Here is a 23089-nt window from a genome sequence, read left to right on the forward strand (position 1 = left end):
GTTGTTTGCAAGTGAACTAATTCCTAACAGGGGAAACCAACAGGTGCAAAAGATAACTGATGGGGCTAAAAAAAAAATAGAGATTTATGTACAACATTTAGTATTACAAACACTTGAACAAAAAACTCTGCTGAAGCTCTATATGGGGGAGGGGTTTGAGTTAAATCTTTACTTTTTGTAGCAGGAAGCCAGCAATTAATACATAAAGTTGATAAGTCCAGAAACACTGTAAGCACTACAAACGTATTATTTAGTGGTATGGAGATAACTATGCCAAAATATAAAAACAGAAGCAGTTCTGAGCAAGAGAATTGAGAGTGGGATAAGAGCCCTTCCATACTACTTGATTTTCTTACCATGATTAATCACAGTAGGGAAAAATTATATTTAAGATTACATTTTTTCTGGCATTAAATGAGGACTTCTTGAGGAAATTCTATGTTTCTTTCTTTCTTAATAAGAATGACAATATAAAGGTTTTAAGGAGTGTTTCCTTTTTTGTTTTTTTACAAAAATGAAATAATACTATCTCACTGTTTTATATACAATCTTAGAATTTATTCTTCAAAGCCAGGAAGAGAGTGTGGTTTTGCTCTCTTGGAGGCTGTAAGAACCCAGTGTCAGGTTTTGAAGAAGCCCAGATAAGCGCCCCCACAGAAACCACACAGAGAGGTCACCAACATAGATGTTACAACCCACAGCCTAGCTGGAGTCCCAGCCGAGGGCCAACATTAACCTCTAGGCCCGGGGCTGAAGACACCTTAGATATCTCCTGCTCCAGCTGTCAGGTCAAACCCAGCCTTCAAATCTTCCCAGCTAAGCCCCAGAGTCTGTTGAGCAAAGAAAAGCTATCCCCACTGTGCTCCCTCCAAATGCCTGTCCCACAGGATTTCTGAGAATAAAATGACAGTTGTACACTGCTAACTTTTGGGGTGAATTTTTATGCAGCAACAGCATCTGGAACAGTAAAACTCGTCAGCACTTGTAATGTTCACTTAATTATTACGTAGCAAAAAGGTCAAATATGTATTTACTAAATTATTATATCTCAAATACGGTAGTACTAATGGAAACAAGTACAGGTAATGCTCAAAGTGCATCGTGTTGACAAGAATTCAGTTAGGCTATGAGCGACAGAGAAGCCAGAACAATAACACTTGAAGACCTTTCTTTCTCAAAAATTTAGATAGGCAGTTCAGAGCTGCCATGCCCATCAGCTGGGATTCAGACAATCTCTACCTCATTTCTCTGCTCTACCCCACGGTCCAAGGTGGCAGCTCCAGCTCAGCTACTCTGTCTACATTTCTGCCAGCAGGAAGAAAAAAAGAAGAGATGGGTATTACCCCTCCTTTTAAGGATACTTCCTGGAAATGTATCATTGGCTAGAATTTAGTCACATGGCCATTATCAAGCTGTAGCAATAAAATCCAGAAAAGTTATCTTTATTCCAGATTGCCATGCCCCAGCTAATTGAGAAACCTGTAGAGGGAAAAGATGGATATTAGGGGATACATGGAACACATGCATGTTCCAAATTTAATTCTTACTTGGTTTAGGATTGTAGGTTCAAATAACAGTTACCTCAAGAACTATATCAATGTATCACCTGACAGAATCTCAATCCTAAAGATTTAAGTTAGATCTTTCAAATTAAATAAAAACATGCCTTTAGTGCCATACCAACTTATCTCACCAGATGGAATAGCTGAATATAAGGAAAATGGCAAACAAGCACTTAATAAATTGATGATTCTTAAGGAAAAGTCATTTAGAGACAAATATTTCCTCAAAAAATAGTAATATATCCCGTTTTATATCCTATAAATATTCCTGTAATATGTGTTTCCCTGGGAAAGTCACTCAATAATCTGAAAGTTCAGTTTCATCATCTGAGGTGCCACATATTTGGCATGAAGGTTAAATGAGATTACATTTGTCAAATACCTTGTAAACAGTAGAGTTTTATGCAAATATAAAGTTTTGCACCTTCAAAGCTATCACTACAATAAAGATACTTATTCAATTAAACATCTTAAAAAATATTTTAACAATGTACAAATACATTCACAGCATAATCTACTGATTAAAAGATTCCACCAAAGTTTACAGTACATACAACAGAATTTACAGATGCCTACAATAGTTTGTAAATTGGTTTAGTTTACAGCTAAATATACTGCTTTAAGAAATACCATTAATACAAAAGTATGATTTACACTATCCCCATTAGCAAGAAAAAAAAGATTCATAAAATAAAAAGTCTTTTAGGCATTTATTTTGCCAAGTGCTTAAATGATTATTCTTGTTGTGACATAAGAATAATGCTCTTTTAGTGATAAAAGAGAGATCTTATTAGCCCAAGGACTACTAAAGAGCTTCCAGGAAGTTCAAGAGTAGAATCTGGTTATTCTTGTCGTAAAATAAATAAAACAGCAGCAACCTCTGGGTATCCTTTAAACATAAACTGTGAAGATTCCATTTATGTTAACTGGGCCATAAGTAAATGACTTATTACAAATAAAAATAAAACTTTAGAAACTAGGTAACACCACTAGCCCAAATTTGGATTTTACTTGCTTGTGTATATCTAAGAAATTTTACCATGAAGTACATATTTTAACAAAATAAGCCAAAGTGCTCACCATAATCTACACAAATAATATGTAAACACATAGAGCTTGGAGATAAACTAAGAACATCCTCTTATGGATCAAAATGCAAAGGTCTCTGTTATATATAAATGAACACACTTTCATTAATTTGGGATATATTGATACTACATAACTATGCACATATGTATACCATAAGACAAATTTTAAACATGTTTCTAGCGACAACACACTTTCTAGCCCCAACTACTAGAAAGAAAATAAAACTTAATGTGAAAATTACTTTTCCTTTTTTTAAATAAAATTGTTAAGTGGAAAAACAAACCCAAAACTCCTTATTACAACACGGACTGAGCTCTAAAAGGTTCAGTCAAGAATCTCTTCGGTTGTTCCCCAATGTAACAAAATTTGTAAGCTTTCTTTCTTTATTCAGGAAGTCTGATCATCTCCAGTGTTCTGCAAAAGAGAAAAAATCTCCTTAATATTCAGTTATTTCACACACCTTGGCCTTCAAAGTACCAGGCCTAGGAAAACATTCCCTATTTCTAAGCAGAGCCAGCTACTGTTAATACATTACCTTACATTCAACGGCCCATTCATGTTAAAAAGTAGACAAGCTGAAGAAATAAACCCATGGATACCATCACCCACCCAGATGTCCAGCTCATCCCATTTGAGCAGAGAATCTCCAGGTGCCATGTAAGACACTAACCCCTTAATCATGTTACACCAGGCTCAAGGTTCGATTTCACCTATACTGTCTCTCCCTACCTTCAGAAACACTGAAAATCCTGAGGGGGAAAAACATAATAAGCACCTGCATGAAAACTACCCTAAGATGGACCACAGAAAAGGTTTATGTGTTTTCTCTACTTCTTATCTTTTATAAAAGAAACTACAGTAGAATGGAAAGAACAATAAATTCTGAGTACACAGAGCTGGGTCCAACCAAGCCCTAGCTTTGTACCACTTATTAACTGTATATTCTTGAGTAAGTCAGTTAATATCTCTCAGGAATTTAGTCATCTAACGTGTAATCCTGGACCAGCACCACAGACACTTGTCAGAAATGCACATTATGAGACCCCACCCCAAGATCTACTGAATAAGAAGCCTGGGGGTGGAGCCCAGCAACCTTGTGCCTTCTATGTGATTCTGATGCATGTTCAAGTGAGAACCCTGTCCTATATAAGTATATTAACACTAGTATATTAACACTACTTGCCCAACCTACTGCACTAAAGAAATGCAAGGTATTCCTCATATAAAGACCTAGTCAATTTTCCCAAGAGATCTAACCAATAACTATTTATCTATGACTACTACTTATCCCACTGAAAACCCTGATATTGGGGAATTATAGTAAAAACATTTATGTTTTGGGGGAAAGAAATATGAGTACTTTAAAACAATCTTGAATGATATAGTTTTATTATGTTTCAGCCCTAAAACCATATAATTTACATTCTTCAAGAATATTTATTTAAAGCCACCACAATTAATAGAAAGTACCTAAAAAAGTAATTTTTTTAAAAAATGTTATTATCAATAATAGTTTATCCCTCCTGGTTTTAAAATAATTTTAAGACATTGACAATACATTTCTAGAATGTCCTAAAGGCCTCCAAAAAGCAATTAAAACATCTTTATTATTATCTCATATGTAAATAACTATGGGTCTTTAAAAAACTTTTTAAGAAGAATTTAACAAAAATTAAACTCTACAAAATTTAGAAATCATTGCACTGGTCACTGATTACATCCAGAAAACACTTACTTGTCTTAAAAACTGCTTTCCCAGATATGAGGTGGCCATGCTGGTGAAGTTCTTCCTGCTGCCCACTTTACACCTGATGTAACCATATAGATTGGCACCTTGGAGCACCACACCCATGATAACCACTGCCTGGGACAGGGGGAAATAATCAATGGTTACTGACCTAAAACTGACCTTTCTCTGTGCCATAAATGAGACAAGACAGACTATCACAGAAGGGGAAGGAAAAAGGAAGCTCTGCAAAGCAGGGGTTGTGCCAATAGGACTCTGTAACTTGGCAGAACAGATTTATCTGATAAGCTCTGCACAAGGCACTGAGTAATTCACCCCAAAAATATTCACTGAACACGAATGCCATATGTGCCAGGCACCACGCTCCCACTACGATGCAGTGTAGGGGGAGCCTTCGCTCTAATGTTTCCCAAGGCTCTATGGGTAAAGTAACAAGGAAAATGAGACTCAGGAAAGGGTCAAATGTTAATTGTTCCTTTAAGATTACAAAAGAATGGTCAAGAGGTAGAACAGTTGAATAAACCTAGAGCAGACAGAGGTGAATCTCTGCATAATGCTAATGTATGTGTGACAACTGGCTTCTGGGAAAGGGGGCTCAGTGCCCTAAGGCAACAATCAACAAACGTTTGCCTTTTGTGAAGAGAGAGCTCCACCTGCAGCAGTCTTTTCCAAAGCTGTTTCTTCCTGTGGCCACATCAGCAATCCTATAGGTGACCCCACTAAGATCACTGAGAACTGAGAATAAGAAACTCAAGCCTATTCTTTAAATATTATGTAAGAAAAATTAATTAGGACACTGCGAGAAAGTCCAAAGGTAAAATATTCTAGAACAGGATGAGCAAAGTTTTCTATAAAGGGCCACATAATTAATTAGGCTTTGTGGGCCACATGGTCTCTGTCACAACTACTAATGTCTGTCGTTCTAGCCCAAAGGTGGCTACAGACACTATATAAATAAATGGGCAAGGCTGTGTTCCAATAAAAATGTTCAGAAACAGGTATTGGGCTGTATTTGGCCTGCAGGCCATAGTTTGCCAACCCTTATTCTAGAACAAACAGCTCATAAACCCCTCTATTCTTTCACATCAGTGATAAGCAAAACAGCTGAACAAAATGTCTTTTTTCCAAACCAGACTTATTTTCATTAACCCTTACTTAACAAGCTGTATAGGTGATTTTAAGCGAGTCGGAGAACTTAAATGTTTAATTAAGGAACAGGTTCAAATTCCTACCAATAGAAATAGAGCCAGTACTTTCTGTTCTAAACTTGTTTCATGGAAATAAACACATTAGTATTATACAAAATTGCTAGTTAGCTAAATAAACATAAAACTGTATTTTTATTTAAATAAATCTCTAAATCCCTATGTTTCTCAAATTGGGGAGCTCTTGGGTATGTATGTACCAACATGCCAGGGCGCACCTGAATTCACACACTAAGCACAGGTCTTGCTGAGGCATTAATTTTGCTCAATGGCAACAAATTTTAAAATGTATTTATAAGTTAAAACAAGCAGACTTCTGGTTTAAGATGGTATATTAAAGTCAGACATGAAGACATCCCTCCCCTTAAGATAAAGACAGCAAACAGGTTTTTTTAAAAAATAAAAATTAAAAAGGGCAAATAAACTAGTACCAATAAACACAAAAAAGAGTTAGTGGTCAGAGAAAAAGCCAGCTTGGTACAGGCTCTACACAGCTCCAAACTCTCCAAAAAAACACTAAGAGAAATTTCACTAAAATTACCACCCCAAACAACTTAGAAGCAGAAGGCCAGAAGACACAGACAGCTCTAAGAAAGAAAAAAAAATACAAAAACAGTCACAAAAGCAGAAACTCCTCCAAACCAACAATGACTCAAAATGGCAAGAAAATCCCTGCACCTGGCCATGGTGGCCCCTCCCAGATGGAAAGGCAGCAGAAACAGCACAGAGAGATCACTGGTCATGAGAACTGACCATCTTGCCAGGGAGTAAGAGGCTCATAGCCTGAAAGCAGCTCCTTTCACGCCCTGTGGCCTTAACACAGGACCAAACAGCCTTCACGTGAGCGCTCCCTGTTGTTTTAGGCAAGTGGAAACACTGGTGGAGAATCACTGTGCTGACTCTCCTAAATGGATGCTAACGCTCCAGGGTCTCATCTAAAGCAGGAGAGAGGAATCAGAAGAGAGTACAATACGGGGACAAAAACTCCACTAGGTAAAAGAAGGCAAAACCCAAGGCAGCCAGAACCCAGCCAAGTCCTCCTGCTCACGCCAGCAAACAGCACTCACACTCCAGCTGACAGCAGCGGCCACATGCGTCAGAGGTGAGAAGGCAGCCAAGAAGGATTCACCCACACTAAGCCAGAAGAAAAGAGACGGTCTGCACAGAGCTGCCACTATAAGCATGAGCAAAATGGATAAGGAAAAAGGGAAATGCATCTATGCAAAACTATTAACAACAAAAAAAGAAAATAAAAAATTTTTTAGCTTTCCTTAGCTGCTGCCAAGGTGCTCGGTTTTTCTGAGGAAGCTAAGGCCGCGTTGGGGTGAGGCCCTCACTTCATCGGGCAACTAGCACCGCGCTAGCACCAAGCCCGGCGGCGCCAGCCCTGTACTCGCCCGCGCCATGGCCTCCGTCTCGGAGCTCACCTGCATCTACTCGGCCCTCATCTGCAGTGACCATCACAGAGGATAAGATCAATGCCCTTATAAAAGCAGCTGGTGTAAATGTTGAACCTTTCTGGCCTGGCTTGTTTGCAAAGGCCTGGCCAATGTCAACATCAGAAGCCTCAGCTGCAACGTAGGGGCTGGCGGACCTGCTCCAGCAGCTGGTGCTGCGCCAGCAGGAGGTCCTGCCCCCTCCACTGTCGCTGCCTCAGCTGAGGAAAAGTGGAAGCAAAGAAAGAAGAATCTGAGGAGTCTGATGATGACATGGGCTTTGGTCTTTTTGACTAAATCTCTTTTGTAACATGTTCAATAAAAAGTGGAACTCTTAAAAAAATTTTTTTTTTTTAATTGGCAGGGCATAGTGGCATGCACCTATAAACTGTGATTACCCAGGCACTCAAGCCCAGGCAACAGGGCAAGACTTCCTCCCCTGCCCCACCGGAAAAAAACCCTGAGGGTAAGACAAGACAACAGGAGATAAAAACTGAGCAAAGGAGCCAAGCCTTTGCTGATGCCTAATCTACAGTAGCCTATTACCTGGTGTCATTATTGTCTGTCTGCCCTCCACTACAAGATAAGTTCTATGAGAAATTATCTTGTCTATCTATCCCCTAACTGTATCCGCCCTCCTATATCTCCAATGACCAGATCAGTTCTGACATATGGTGAATTCTTAAAAATATCTGCTGAAATAGAAAATAAAAAGATGAATGATTAAAACAAGGAGAAAACAGTAGATGAGAACAGACAAAAATGATACAACATAGACATAACTGGAACCTCAGAATTAGGTTAAAAAATACAACATAAATAAATTTAATTATTATTAAATAAATTTAAATAATAAATTATTATTAAATAAATTTAATTATTTAACAGAAAACAATTATCTTGATTCCAAGCAAAACTTTGAGTCTGCATGTCAGAAGAGCACATGAGTTCCAGAAAATTCACTATGGAAAGATAAAGACAGACACATCTTGGTTATGCTATTTTAAAATTTCAAGAATTAAAAAAAATTCTTTAGGGAGAAAAATGATCCACTTACTTACATGAAGGTTAAGTAAGCCTGGCATCAGATTTCTTTAAAATATTCAATATAAGAGCATGATAGAGTAACTTCTTCCAAAAAGACAGAAACTGTGCCCCAAGAATATTAAATATTAACCCAGCCAAGTAATCATTCAAGAATAGTCAACAGGCTCATATTCTTAAACACAAAAGAGTCAAAGGAAACTAACACCTACACGTTCTTTTGGAAAATATCACCCAACAATGAAATGTAGCCAACTAAGAGGTAAAGGAGAAGTTGGAATAAAAGAACTGGTGGTAGGTCAGTGTATTTAAAAAATAGATCAAAGACTGAACAGCAAGTAAGGAATATCATTTCAAAAGATAATTTGTTATAAAACTTAACACAAAAATAACACTGGAACACAGAAGATAGGAAGAAATATAAAAATGTTTATTTTCTTCCCTTTCTAAACAGAATCTATTAAGTCAATTAAAAGGTTTAAGTATAATTACTTAATGTTATAAAGAAAACCACCAGAACAACTAAAATAAGGCAATAACACATAAAAATCCAGGGGTAGAACCAGGGAGAAATGGGAGAAAGAATATGAATGTTAACTTTCCCATCTTTCATAGCAGGAAATCCATAAATATTGAATAAATTTCCTAACTCACAAAAGAGAGTTATGATATAAACATGTAAAATAATAAAGATTAACTACTAGAACTGAAAACAGACAATAAAGCTTCCAAATCCCAAGAAGGAAAGTATGAATGTATAAGCATCCACAAAGAAAAAGAGAACTTACATGGCAAAATAGGAACAATAAAATACTAAAACTTGGGGGAAAAACATAATTAAGGTCAAAATGTATCTTGTATCAATAAATGTTAAGTGGAATCAAGACTCACTATTTGCGTCAAGTGTATTTCTAAAGATGGCAGCCACAGTATCTCCTATTCCACACACTCTTCCAGAACCTTCTTACTCCCCCATCAAGAGGTAGAGCCTAATTAAATTCCCATTACCTTGAATGTGGACAGGTGGCAAAACTGATGTGTGACCTCTTAGGCTAAGTTGTAAAAAACGATTCAGTTTTTAAGCTAGAACAGAGTCCTGGGCCTCCATGCAACCATTCCCATTGCCAGACGGCCACCACGTGAGGAAGCCCAAACTAAGCCACATGGAGAGACATGTGGAGAGGCCATGGGAACTCATGAAGAGGTGATGTCTCACAGCCTCCAATGACTCTAGCCACTGTCTGACTACAACTACTGAAGACCCCAAGCCAAAATCTCCCAGCAGAGCCCTTCCCAAGATCCTGACCCACAGAAATGGTGAAATAATAACATTACAGTTATAATCAGTTCTAAGCCACTGAATTTTGGGGTGATGTTAAGCAACACTAGGTAAACAAAACAGATTACCAACCACTATTTTCAGAAAAGATCAATCTATTATAGACACGTTGGTGAAATGGGATCTTTTACAGGATCTGCTCTCTGGTAGTTAGAAAAAAATGGAGTTGGGAAACAGAGCCTGGGAAACACACGATGAAACTGCCTATCCAACATAGGTCCCTAGTATGAAGCGCACAGATGGTTTCTTATGATTACCATCAGACATCCCAGTGGATCATTCAAAAGTTCTACACTGAAACTCACCAGCCACTTTACTCTGAAGGAGAAGAGGGCACTAAAAGCAAATATCACCCACAGCACTGGACAGGCAATAAGTCCTAACCAAAAGATTCTTGATTCAGCCTCTGAAACAGTTTTATTTTCTTGAGGGGATGCCTACAAAAGAACATAAATTCAATCATCACTGTTGTCAGATTTATCAGTACAAAGTTTAACACTTTTAATAAAAAACACATTACTCTCAAATTCAAATATTAATACAGACAACCCAAGTCCTACGTTACAAGTCAGTTAATGACTCTACTTCTGTTGTAAATTTAGAAAATGATTTTAGTATACTTTAACTCAAGAATTTTGCATTTTTAGGGCAGAATGGACAGTTTATCGTGACTTAAAGACAGTAAACAGTGGTCTCTGATAGGCTTCTCCTCAATTCTTCTCGCACTTGTACTATTTATTCATAAGGAAACTTTGAATAATACCTTTTGCGTGAGGATCAAGGAAATCAAGTTTATAGTCATCCTGGAGACTAAACGGTCAAGTCAGAGTCCATAGAAAGAAATGGAATCAAAGGATTCTGGACATGGCCAAAATGTCTTAGCAATATCCAGGAATTTACAAATGTGGTGAGTTGTTTCCAAAGTAGATTGTATGATACAGAGTAATACAAGCTCACTGAGCACAGTGCTGCTTTGTGAGAAGTATTACTTATCAAGGTCCTTCCAAGCAGAAGGCAAGCAATTTAATTGGTATTAACCCCCAAAATTTTGTCCTCTGCCTCCCAAACTCATTTCCACAGGCAAACTGAATATTCACTATTGAGTAGCAGGCTAACCCGAAACAGACAAGGGTCCCCTGCAGGGCTCCTGAAGGCATAGGCTTAAAGAATAGTCTGCTCTGATCAATTCAGATTTCCTATGCAGCTGCAATCCTTCTCCTCCTTTTTCCTGCCCAGAAGTGGAAGATGACCATGGGAGCAGAGAGAGAACAAGATATTGGAATTCATTATCTATTGGACATAGAGGGATCCATGCAGACACCTGGCAAGGCAACAAAGCTGGGGGCCATCAGAAAGAGATCTTTTATCAGCAATTTCTGACAGACAGCTTAGTATACTGTATAAACTCTGACCTGATGTCCTCTCTCAGAGGATTCTGTACCGTACATGCCTTGTTTCTAGCCTGAACTAGACAGAAAAATCTATTAAGTTTTAAAAGGCCATCTGGTTTAGTACTAACATGCCAAATGATTTGGTATAGTGATTTTAATCTCAAATACTTCTTCCTTAAATATTCAAACGTAATTTACACATAATTTATCAAATGACACTAGTTTATTAAAAAAAAAAAAAAAAAAAGGCAGCTTACCTTCCTGGACTCAAACACCCAATGGCTCTTTCCATCTTCATCAATATGATTCCACCAACGTAGGCCAACCATTAGTCTACCTGTGACATTCTGGTAAAGATTAATATAAACACACATATTATAAAACATTAATTAAAGATCTACCATAAGCTCATATCTTAGTGTAACATTTCACAATCAAAACTCTTCAGCTTTACCTCCATAATATCCAGTTGACAAAGACCACTATCTATCAGGCTTGGCTACAAGACGGAGTAAAATGGCAATGGCAGGACAAGGGTGGAGGTGACAGTCCATCCATAAACATTACCCTCCCCCCTTTTCCCTCATGAACACTTGCCCTTTCTCCAATTTCCTAATTTCTTCCTAAGCCCCTTGTGCTCTTTGGCAGCTGTGAACTATTTTATATCCTGACTATAGCTACATATATTTTACAACTATATATCCCTAAAAGTGGTTATAGGCACTGACCTTCATTAAGTCCCTCAAATGTACTCAGCTCTTTTCCAGCTTACTAATGTAACACATTACTTTGATAGCTTTCCTAATGTTTATTTACTCAACAAATATTTACTGAGCACCTACTATGTGCTGGTAATAAAAGGGTGACTAACAGATACCAGCCCCATCTTCAGAGAGCTGTAAGTGTTGTAGGGAAGAGAGGCAGACAACCTTTGCGCAGATGCACCATTACCAATTGTGATAAGTGTTATGAGGAAAATGTGTGAGATGCTTGAAGAGTGTAATGGGAAATTTAATCTAGTCTGGGTATCAGAGAATGACTCCCTGAGGAATCAACCTTCAGAATGAAATGAAAAGGGTAAGGAGTCACCAATACAGGGGATGTTTAATTAGTGATGTCCACTAATAGGTTTAGGGATTGGGATTCAGGGGGAAAAATTTATCTTTATTTTCATTACAACTTAACGTATTTTTAAATAATGAATGTTGACAACAAACCATGTACATAGATAGAATTAACAGTACCCATGACTTTGTCACAATAAAAACCATAGGTATTTTTCACTTTGTACTGCACTTGTTGCATTTATCTCAAAATATTATTTATGCTCATCACTGTCTTAAAAGTAGTTATTAGACCTGTCGCTAGATCTTACTAATATATTCATAAAGTAGTACCAAAGTCCCTCCTTATCTGCTGAGGATATGTTCTAAGACCCCAAGTGGATGCCTGAAACCATGGATAGTACTGAGCCCTATGTATACCATGTTTTTTGGTACATATTTATAATAAAATTTAACTTATAAATTAGGCATAGTAAGAGATTAATAACAAAATAGAACAATTACAACAGTATACTGTAATAAAGGTTATATAAATGTTGTGTCTCTCTCAAAATACCTTATTGTACTGTACCATGGATAACTGAAACCATAGAAAAGGCAAACTGCAAACAAGAAGAAACTACTGTACACATAATTAAATCAGAATTTTGCCTTTTAATATTTTAAAATTTTATCTCAACATTAAGTGACTTCCTTTGTAATCTTATGAATTTAAAAACATTCATAGTTTCAGGAGACTGTGAATGGGGTCCATGAAACAAAAACAGATTAGGTATCCCTGAAATAAGGTGATGTGGGAGCAAGAGCATTCCAGATAGAGCAGTAGGCACAGAAACCCTAGGGAAAGTGACTAGGTGACTATGCGACTAAGTGGCTATGGGACCAGTGATTAACTGCATATGGGGTAGGAAGAAGGTAACTCATACATTTCTGGTTTGCTCAAGTAAAAAAATAGCAACTCCAGGCCATGTAAAAGGGAACAGTTACAGAAGAGGAGCATTTTGGCGGTGGAGGATGACAAGTAGTATTTTATACATGTTGGACTGAGATGTCTTCAAGACAATCATGTAAAAATGTCAAGACACCAGATGGAGAGGTCTGGAACTGTGAGGACAAAGCCGGATGGAGATACAGATCTGGGAGTCAACAAAGCTTACAGATCAGCAATCAAAACCAGAATCACAGGTGGCCCTCTCTTACTGCAGAAGAAAAGGAGGAGACTTAGAGACCAAAGTTCCTACCACAGAAATGCCAACATTTAAAGGCTAAGTAAAAGAGAAGAGCTGGCAAAGGAGACCGAGAACAGCCACAGGTCTATTTTATTGGCATTTTCAAAGAACACTCAGTATTTTCAAACTCCTCCATGTTCTCATTTTCCATTCTTTACTTTCTGTTTTCATCATTATTAGTTTATTTTCTTAATTTCTCTCAGGCTTCTCTGTTTTTCAAACTTCTGGACCACAGTAGTCCATTATTTTCAGTCTTTTTGTCTAATAATAAAAGACTTTAGTCTATCATTTTCCCTCTGAATTCAGTTTTAGACACATTCTTTAAATTTGATTGTAGATGATCACGGTCATTAAGGTGTAAATTGTTTGTATTTATAGTTTTGGTTTCCTTTATAAACAAAGATATTTAGTAGGATGTCTTTTTATAAAGAATTCCAATTTTGGCAACCATTTTTTATTAATTTCTAGCTTTATTTCATTGGCCTGGAAAATGTAGGCACTTTGGGCAATTTATTTGGATTTTCTTCATAATGATATTTAATCAACTTTTTGTAAATATTCCACAGACACTGAACAAGAAGGTATTATTTCTGTATATACAAAGCCCCAAATACTGCTACTAAACTGATCTTTTATTTCATTCAGATCCTTTACACCATATTTATTTTCTGGCACTTTGATCTGTGAAAGACAGTGGTTTATTAAACTATCATAATGTATACTTCTTCCATCTTCTAGTATTTCTAATATTTTTCACTATAATTTGATATAATCTTATTCTGTGAATGATCTTCATTCACTAATTCATAATGATCCATTTTTTAGTCCATTTAGTGCTTTCTTACTCTGATTCCTCTTTTGTCTGACAATATTATAATGCCAAGTTTCTTTTTATTTGAATTCGTCTGATGTTATCTCTGCCCTCTTTCATTTTTTCTAATGGCACTATTTTAGTAAGATTTTTGGTTGATTTTTGACCCAATCTTAGAATTCTTTTTTTAAAAAGGGAGTTTAACCAAATTCATGTACTGTTATAACAAATTTTCAATTCCTTGTATCACCTTGTACATGGGCTTTGTGACACTTAAGCTTCCTTTGTTTTCCTTCCTTTGCTGTATGAAAGGTGCGCCTATCTTCTCCAGTGTTGCAAAAGATACACAACTTCCTTTAAATTTTACTAATTGCCATTACATTTTAAAAAAAAATTATTTAACTTTTTTTACTATTTGTCAGAGTAAAGTAAAAAACACAAACACCATAACGTATTTTTTAAACTACCCTCCCTGCTCCACCTATTCTTCGTCTTCATTATTATCACCTAGGGGTTTAGATGAAGATTGCTTTATTTTTTTAATACTTAGATCTCTTTTGACAACTGCATTAAGATTTACAATAGTTATGACACATCTCTGTTTCAACTAGTTTCAGAACCCATGCCCTTTCCCAAGTCCATTTAATAATTTATCCATTCTTAACTTCTTCATTTTGCTTCGTATCGCAATAAGTAGTTTTGCCAGGAATAAAAGGGTAAGGTTTTTTAAAGCCCTTTTTTAAAACAAAAAAAAAAATCAAAACATATACTACTTTGATCATGTTTTTTTAAACCCCTTAACCCAGAAGGATTTAATTATAAAAGTTTGGAAACTACCAGGAAGACCTGACTGAAGGCAATGTTCTTAAACAGAAACTGTATGAACAACAAAAAGAAACATTCACCAAAACAAAACTGTAACCAGGATACAGTAAACATTTTAGAGCATAAAGCAACAGAAGAAATTAAAAGAGATACAAGCAAAAGAAGAGTGGACAAAAGAGCCTAAAGAAAACAGACCTTTGAAATCTTCCTTCTCAGCATTATGTGGCCTATGGAAACTGGCCATCACCAAGCCAACCACTTCTGATATCTGTAAGAATTAAAAGACCTAAAAATGGCTGGGTTGGTGGGTGTGAATAGACGTATAACATCTTACTGGTCTTTGAATCAGTATACATGTCCCTAAAATTCCAAAATTAGCCTTTGATTCTCCCCCCCCATTATTTTACTATGAAATTGTCAAATACACAGGAAAGTTTAATCTTACAGTGAATGCCCAAATACCTACCTCCTAAAACACAGTCTACATTTACTATGTTATTATAGTTACTTCATTACATATTCATCTATCAAGGTAATTCATTCCTCTACCCATCACTGCCTTTAAGAGTGAAACCATTTCTTACACTCCTTTCTATCCCCTGCAGCAGGTTTCTCAACCTCGGCACAATCGACATTTTGGGGCCAGATAATTCTTTGCTGGAGTGCAGGAGGGATGTCCTATACCTGTTAAGATGTTTAGCATGGCCGGGCGCTGTGGCTCACGCCTGTAATCCTAGCTCTTGGGAGGCCGAGGCGGGCGGATTGCTCAAGGTCAGGAGTTCAAAACCAGCCTGAGCAAGAGCGAGACCCCGTCTCTACTATAAAAAAAAAAAAAAAAAAAAAAAAAGATGTTTAGCAGCACACCTGGCCACTACCCACTAGATGCCATTATTACATTCCCGAACACCCAGTCGTAACCACCAAATAAAATGTCTTCAGGCATTGCCTTTGGTTGAGAAACACTGCCCTAGAGCTCCCATAGAAGCCTTTGCAAAAGGTGGGTACTATTTAAGTATCTGTGGACAAACTATACGGGGACCTTATCTAGGGATTATCCACAGCACACCTGGAGGTGATCCTGAAGCAAAACTAGTGGTCTGGATTACAAGCAATATGTAGGGTCTGCGGCTACTAGTCACATTTGTTTGCTTACTTAATTTTAAAGCTGATGTAGGCTGACATGTGGCACAGAAAACTCGGTAGTATAATAAACTGCATGTGTTCTGATGTATGTAGAATACATAATGTGATGACATGTAGGTTATTATACTACACATACATATCTGATATACACAGCATTTAACACAGATGAGGCCTGAAGTAACAAAAGAGATAAATTAATACCAATACAAAATGCTCGGTTTCATATTTTTTTACTGTTCATGTCATTCAATCTCATATTAAATATAATTTTAAAATAAAACAATCACACCTACCTTCACTGCCCAAAAGTCACATGACAACAACAAGATAATTGTCACCATACAGGCAATAAAGCTGCTGCTGAGCAATTCACAGAGAAGATAGACGATAATTGCACTGACTCGAAAGAATAAATGGAAAAATGATGCCACTGGGTGTCTGAAAACCAAAACATAATACAAGAAATGCAGTTACATTTCCTACAGGTACCAACAGATGGAGACGAAAAATGTTTTAGCTATGGCATAACCGTGAAGTTTTGTCAAAATAAGATGACTTGAAGAGGAAGCAAATCTTCTCTCTCTTTTTTCCTAAGCCCCAGTATTTGACTAGGCCCTGTCGTCACAGAAAATACAGTATGTAAACATAACTTTAACCCCTCATTGAAAATAAACTTTCACAAGATATGTAATGAGAAATTTTACCTAGCTTGGAGAAATAAGGAAACTATAGTCTTAGGATTTGAATCCTGTTTTCAAATCATACCAAAAGAATTCCTAGGCCCTCTGAAGTTACTTCAGGCATTAAGACAAACTCACTATTAGGGAGAGTTTTTTTGGCTTTTGGTTAACAGCTTTATTGAGATATAATTCATACACCATACAATTTGCCTATTTAAAAGTATACTATTTAATGGTTTTTAGCGTATTCACAGTGTTGTGCGATCATCACCACAACCAATTTTACAATGTTTTATCACCCCAAAAAGAAAAGTCTGTACCCACTGGCAATCACTCCCTATTTACCTCCAACCCCCTCAGCCCTGGGTAACCACAATTTATCTTCTGTCTCTATAGAACTGCCGATTCTGGACATTTCACATAAATGAAATCATACACTATGTGGTCTCTGGGGACTGGCATCCTTCACTTAGCATGTTTTCAACGTTCAAGTAGAATTTGATTTCATTAAGTGAATTTCTTTAGACTGGAGAACTAAATTAGAACAGAAATATGTTTGGCTTGATAGTTTCATGTTTTTTACACAAAAGATGTAATTCTGAAATTTGCACAATAAATCAAAATGTAATGTATCTACAGAAACTGTATAATGAAATGGTGCATTCTTAGGAAACAGTAGCAAGGAATTTAAAACACAGGTGTTCAAACAATTGGATTTGCTGATTTAAAAACTCTGTATTAGTAAAATTCCATATGCCAATTATTCCCCAAAACATCTGAAATGATACTGTTGTCTCATACTAAATATCAAACTACCAATATACAATATTCACAAGCACATGGGACACACAGTGGCTCACGCCTATAATCCTAGCACTCTTGGAGGCTGAGGTGGGAGGATCGTTTGAGCTCAGGAGTTCGAGACCAGCCTGAGCAAGAGCGAGACCTCATCTCTACTAAAAACAGAAAAAATTAGCCAGGCATGGTGGCGCATGCCTATAGTCGCAGCTACTCGGGAGGCTGAGGCAGGAGGATCGCCTGAGCCCAGGAGTTGGAGGTTGCTGTGAGCTAGGCTGATCCCACAGCACTCTAGCTCAGGTCACACAGCGAGACTCAGTCCCCCCCCCCCCAAAAATAAAAATGTTCACAAGCACATCGCAACTATTTTGCCTTGACTCCCATTGGCTGCCACCTATGAAGAGAATAGCACTGGACACCAGCACAACTCGGTAAGCTATCCTGGTACCTGATTTTGGATTTTTTTGGTCTGTTAGTTGTCTCCTCTTCTGCATCAAACAGTGAAACATCTTCAGTGTCATCATTACTGTCCTAGTAGGCAAATTAAATATCCATGAAGCAAAATGAAATTCAGTATTTATACAGCCACCACACACAAAGCCACACATTCATCAAAAAAAAAAAAAAAAGATAAAATTAGGATATGGTCACAGCAATCCACAACCTAGGAAAAGGGCATGTGCAGATCCTCTGCTACCACTCCAATCATCTGGCAAAAGCCTCCTGTGGTGATCCAACAATCAGTTGCTCCTCCCCTGCCCCTGCACTGCTGAGCACCGTGAGAAAATACCGGGTGCAAAAGACAGTCCTGTAAACTTAGTAATTCATCTATTTTCAGTTGCTCTCTCCCAAGTCACAGAGAAATCTAACCCTATCAGGGATAAACTCGATGTTTTTGGCTCCTTCACAAAATCATCTGACTGCCTCCCTGTTTCCATGACTCCTACTCACAACTCCTTCTCTTCTTATCCAAGGCTCAACCAATTACTTGTGCTCTGAATCTCTTCATTTGATGCCTCCTAAGAGGCTTGTTGCATCATTTCTCCCTTTGTTTACATATTTACACTTTCTTCTATCTTCAAATGTTTCTATTAGATCTTTCTAATCAGCACACAAATTTCTTACAATGCCACTTGTTGGGAGAAAAAGATTTTTTCTAAACCCTGATCCTGAATCTCCCCTTCAATCTTCTACCTTCCATAGCATTCCTTCCCTTCACCACTTTGAGCTTCTAAAGAGCGGTTCACATCTCAAGTCACTGCAATCCCCCCTCAGCCTCAACCACAAGAAGCTGTTCCTGTGGCTCTCCTAGTGCCACTCACCAACCTCCCTGACTTTATCTCCAGTCTCATGCATGCTCCAGCCTCCCTTCCACCTTACCCAGAACAATCTTCCCATGTCACTCCCCTGCTCAAACCTTTCAATGGCACCTCTACATACACAGGATAAAACTAAACTCCTTCATGACACTCCTTCCACTAGAAACTGCAGCAATACTGTTACTACATGATCTCTGAGAACACCATGGTCTCTCCCATCTTTCTGCCTTCATGTATTTTGTCTACTCAGAAAGCTTTTCCGGTCCCCATCTCCTATCTAGCTCACTATCCGGCAACTACCAAATCATCCTTCAAGTTTCAGGTCAAATACTGAAATACCTGAGAAACTTTCCCTGAAACCCTCATGTTCCCATGGCACTTGGACAAATCTCCATTTGAACAATCATCTCAGGGTCTTCTTACTGCAAGTCTGCCCCCTCCTATCTCCATCTAGACTAAACTACTAGAGGACAAGGATTGTCTGTACTGCATGTAATACGTCCTAGGGTCTAGCAGAGCAAAGGGCCAAGTGGTACAGTATTTGTTGAGGTACACAGCAGACTGTCATGGTACCAAGAGAAATATAAGTGCAAATGGGAACACTGAAGAAGCTTCCTGGAAGACGGTTTATCAGCTAGGCCTTGACAGTCCACATAGGCCTCCTGCTCACTGTAGTCCCTAGACTAAGTATATGTTCAAAGGCACAGATATGGGAATACAGGAAATGGCAAAGTAGCCCACATAGTAAGTGAAGGCTGAAAGAAACAGAGTAAGAGCTAAGGCTGGAAAGACAAATGGATTTAGAGCTATGAGACCACTGGTTCTCAACCTTGGCTACAGACTGGAATGCTTGCTTTGGTTTTGTGTTTTGTTTTGTTTTGTTTTTTAAAAAAAAGGCTGGTATCTGGATCTCACTCCCAGGGGTTCAATGTAATTGCTCTGAGGTACGATCCAGGCATCTGGATTTTTTTAAAGCTCCCAAGATACTTATAACATGCAGCCAGCAGCCAACATATGATGTTATGAATAAAAAGTCAAGGCCTTCTGCTCTTAATCCACATTGTTGAAGCTCCATCCAGTAGAGACTTTTTCACATCAAATCATTCCCCTACTTAAAACCCACAGCATTTCAAATAAAAAAACAACTCTTTATCTCAAGCTATCACAATCTATCTGGCCTCTGCCCATCTCTAAGACCTTATCTCAGGCCATTCTCCCTTCATTAAATGCACTAGGCTTAATAATGCCTTCTCTCACCCCTGCAAAGATGTCTAGGTTCTAATCCCTGAAAGCTATGAATATGTAAATTTACTTGGCAAAAAATAATTCTGCAGATATAATTAGACAAGGAAATGGATTCTCCCCTAGCACGTCCAAAAGGAACATCCTTCCCACACCTTGACTTTTAGCTCCTTGAGACTCATTTTGGACTTCTGACCACCAGAACTGTAAAACAATAAATTTGTTTTAAGGCACTAAGTTTATGGTAATTTGCTACAGCAGCAATAGGAAGCTTATATAGTAACTAACCCCCAGCCAGACTGGCCTTCTTTTTAGTTCCTTAAACATGCCACACTTATACCCCATCAGGTCCTTCTGCACAGTCTTAGAACACTCCTCTCACCCTGCTCTTTGAAAGACTGGCTTTTCCCATTCATTCACTAAACACAGGGCCCACCATATGCCAGGCACTGGTTTAAGTGTACAGCCAAAAAAAAAAAAAAAAAAAAAGGACAAACAGCACTGTACTTTCTGAGTTGCATTTACTAAGTGAGGAAGATCATGGGCACAACAGATTTGAGGCCAAAATCTTAAGTTTGAATTTGGATAACTTAAGATGCTAGTATGTGAACTTCAAAAAAAAAAATCTGAGAGAACCATTACAGTGTTTCGAGCATAGGACTGACACATTCTGACTCATCCAGAAAATTCTGGTTACTGTAGTAAGAATCTGGAGGTTGGGGGAAGGGGGAAAGACAAAGACACAAAATAAGACATTATTAGTTACGAGACCACTTCAATAATGGAAGCAAGAAGTAGGGGACTGATCCAGAGTGGATACAGTGGTGAAAAGTAGACAGATTCCAAATACATTTCAAGGTATAGCTGACATTATTTGCTGATGGGTTGAATGGGAGGTAAGAGAAAAAGGAGTCAAGGAAGATACCAGAGATTTTGTTCTGAACAGCTAAAAGGATAAAGATGCCAAAGAGGCTGTAGGCACTCCAATTTTTAGAGGTCAGAAAGAAAAGAAGGAATAGGTGGTGGGGACTGAAAAGGAAGTCCCAACCAGTGTGGGAGGTGAGCCAGGAGAGGGTGAGGGGTGTTGTCTTGGAAGCCAAGTGAAGTGCTTCCAGGAGGAGGATTGGACCAACTGTGACAAATTTTGCTCACAAGTAAGATTAAAACCAAGTGACCACTATGATTTTAACTGGTCATCAGTGACCTCAATAAGGGCAGTTCAGTATGGCAGGGGTGGAGGAAAAAGGCTAACTAGAATGGATATGGGAGAATAGAAGAATTAAGAGACAAATATAGACAAGTCTTTCAAGGAATAAAGACTGGAGGGACAGCTGAAAGGTCATGTGAGGTCATATGTTTGTTTTTTAAGATAGGAGAAATTAAAGCATGTTTATATGCTGATGTGAACAAGATTTAAAAAGGAAAGAAAAAAAAAACACTGACCATGCAGGAAAGAGAACTGCTGAACAATGCCTTCCAGTAGGCAAGAGGGGGGTGGAAACCAGTGAACAAGTAGAAGGGAGAGCTTAAAAATGGGGGCAAAGACAGTTCAATAAAAGAATACATGGGAAATTATGGGTAAATATGCAGGTAGGCAGATGGTGTGAAAATTCTCTCCTGATGCCTTCCTTCTCTCAGTGAAACAAGAAGCAAGGTTATCAGCTAAGAGAGAATAAGGGAATAAATGTTTGAGAAGAGACAAGTTCTAACAGCTGCCTTGGGAGGTAGGCGAGTAAGCGGACTATGGAAATGTAGAAATGACTGCAGCACCCTGAGGGCTCACTTGAGGTTCATAATCACAAACTTATAAAATGGGAACAGTCAGCATGGTTGTGTGTTTCTCCAGCCTTATGTGGCCTGGGTGCAAGTTCGGAGAGCTGAATTTAACCATCATTGGATTTTCTCCACTCAAGTCATCTCCTCATAAGTGGTCTTTCTGAACATAAGTCCTATCCTCAGATACTCACTAATTCATCACCCTGTCTTTGCTGTTATTATCTGAAAATATCTTTAGTCATATAATTTATCAGGTCACCCCACCTCCTTTACTGCCCCCCTGTCTCCTAGAACCCACTCCCCCCAACCTCACAATTCCAGGCAAGAAACCTATCTGTACTGTTCACAGCCCTATCCCTGAGCCTAGAACCATGTCTGGACCATAGTAATCCCTCAGTAAGTTATTTGTGAACCAAAAGAAAAAATATTTAAGATAATGTAAGTGACTATGAACAGTAATTTTTACTGTTAAATGACTTACATAGTCATTTAAGTGACTATGAACAGTAATTTTTTCCTAAGAGGAGGAGACTATTAATCTTACTAATCTTTATCTGTAAACCTGTGGCCTATAACTAACGCTAAGGGGAAAAACGTGATAATCGCCATCAAAGTTAGTTTGCTATCAGTAACTTGAAAGCAGGGCTCTGGAAGTGTCGCCTGTTCCTAAAAGATCGCGGCGCATCCCTAGAGGTCAGAGTAGGAGGGAGCTAAGAGATGCCCGCAGGCCGCTCCCCCTCACCCCTGCTTACGCACTAGGGGGTGAGCCAAGAAGACCACCCGCAACCTCACCCCAGGAGCGTTTCTGCAGCCCAGCACAGGGTCCACCCAGCGCTCGACGTCAGCTGACAATGGGCTTCTCCACAGCCCCAAGCTGCCCCCGCTCCGCGCCGCCCGGGTCACGCCTCCACCAGAGCCCTCGGAGCGCCCAGCTGCCCTCCCTGGACAACAGCACACGGCACTCCACTCCCGCCCACGCACCCCGCTCCTCCTCGAGTTCGGGTACCGGGCGGAGACGCTCGACTCCCGCCCCACGAACCCTGCAGGGCCGGCCCCGAGAGCTGCCGCCGGTCCCAGCGACCCTCACCTGCTGCAACATGGCGACCCTGCGCCAGCCCCACTTCCGGGAGCCACGTCAGCGCGTCGGCCGCCGGGTCCGGACCGGAACTGACGCAATCAGTTACTACGGACCAGGAGGGGCCCATATACAAGCCCCCATCCCGCCCTCCTTCCGCTTTGAGGCGCCTCGCAGGAAGAGCACTCTGGGGGCGGGGCGACAGGGGCGGGGCTGCCTGGGGGCGGGGCGTCAGGGGCGGGGCTGACTGGGGCGGGGCGTCGGGGCGGGGCTGCCTGGGGGCGGGGCGTCAGGGGAGGGGCTGCCTGGGGGCG

The 23089-nt window shown here is 39.1% G+C and overlaps 1 protein-coding gene and 1 pseudogene across 4 annotated transcripts; one reads left to right on the top strand and one right to left on the bottom strand.

Annotated features, from left to right (window-relative positions):
- Positions 1–921: 921 nt before the first annotated feature.
- Positions 922–22951, bottom strand: LOC105861954 (Golgi apparatus membrane protein TVP23 homolog B). 4 transcript variants are annotated; one of them, XM_075994041.1, is made up of 7 exons: positions 22788–22951; positions 17812–17894; positions 16179–16323; positions 11071–11160; positions 9728–9859; positions 4387–4515; positions 922–3065 (listed from the first exon to the last, which is right to left on the bottom strand). In XM_075994041.1, the coding sequence occupies exons 1-7, from the start codon at positions 22797–22799 to the stop codon at positions 3039–3041; spliced, it is 618 nt and encodes a 205-aa protein (XP_075850156.1). In that variant the 5' UTR covers positions 22800–22951; the 3' UTR covers positions 922–3038. The 4 variants fall into 4 exon arrangements, with proteins under 4 accessions (XP_075850156.1, XP_075850157.1, XP_075850159.1 ...); XM_075994042.1 differs by lacking the exon at positions 17812–17894 and having other exon boundaries at positions 22788–22945; XM_075994044.1 differs by lacking the exons at positions 17812–17894; positions 22788–22951 and adding an exon at positions 14938–15010 and having other exon boundaries at positions 16179–16309.
- Positions 7008–7382, top strand: LOC142861904 (large ribosomal subunit protein P1 pseudogene; annotated as a pseudogene).
- Positions 22952–23089: the final 138 nt, after the last annotated feature.

This window comes from Microcebus murinus, chromosome 18 (genome assembly GCF_040939455.1).
Source record: "Microcebus murinus isolate Inina chromosome 18, M.murinus_Inina_mat1.0, whole genome shotgun sequence".
Classification (NCBI taxonomy): Eukaryota; Metazoa; Chordata; class Mammalia; order Primates; family Cheirogaleidae; genus Microcebus; species Microcebus murinus.

Bases quoted from the DNA above. Each gene is read 5' to 3' on its own strand.
- LOC105861954 (XM_075994041.1), bottom strand. The intron at 9,860-11,070 runs GTAAGCTGCCTT...GTTCTTTTGTAG, and splicing joins GGGTGTTTGAGTCCAGGAAG to GCATCCCCTCAAGAAAATAA. The intron at 3,066-4,386 runs GTAAGTGTTTTC...TCTCTTTTGCAG, and splicing joins GAAAGCAGTTTTTAAGACAA to AACACTGGAGATGATCAGAC.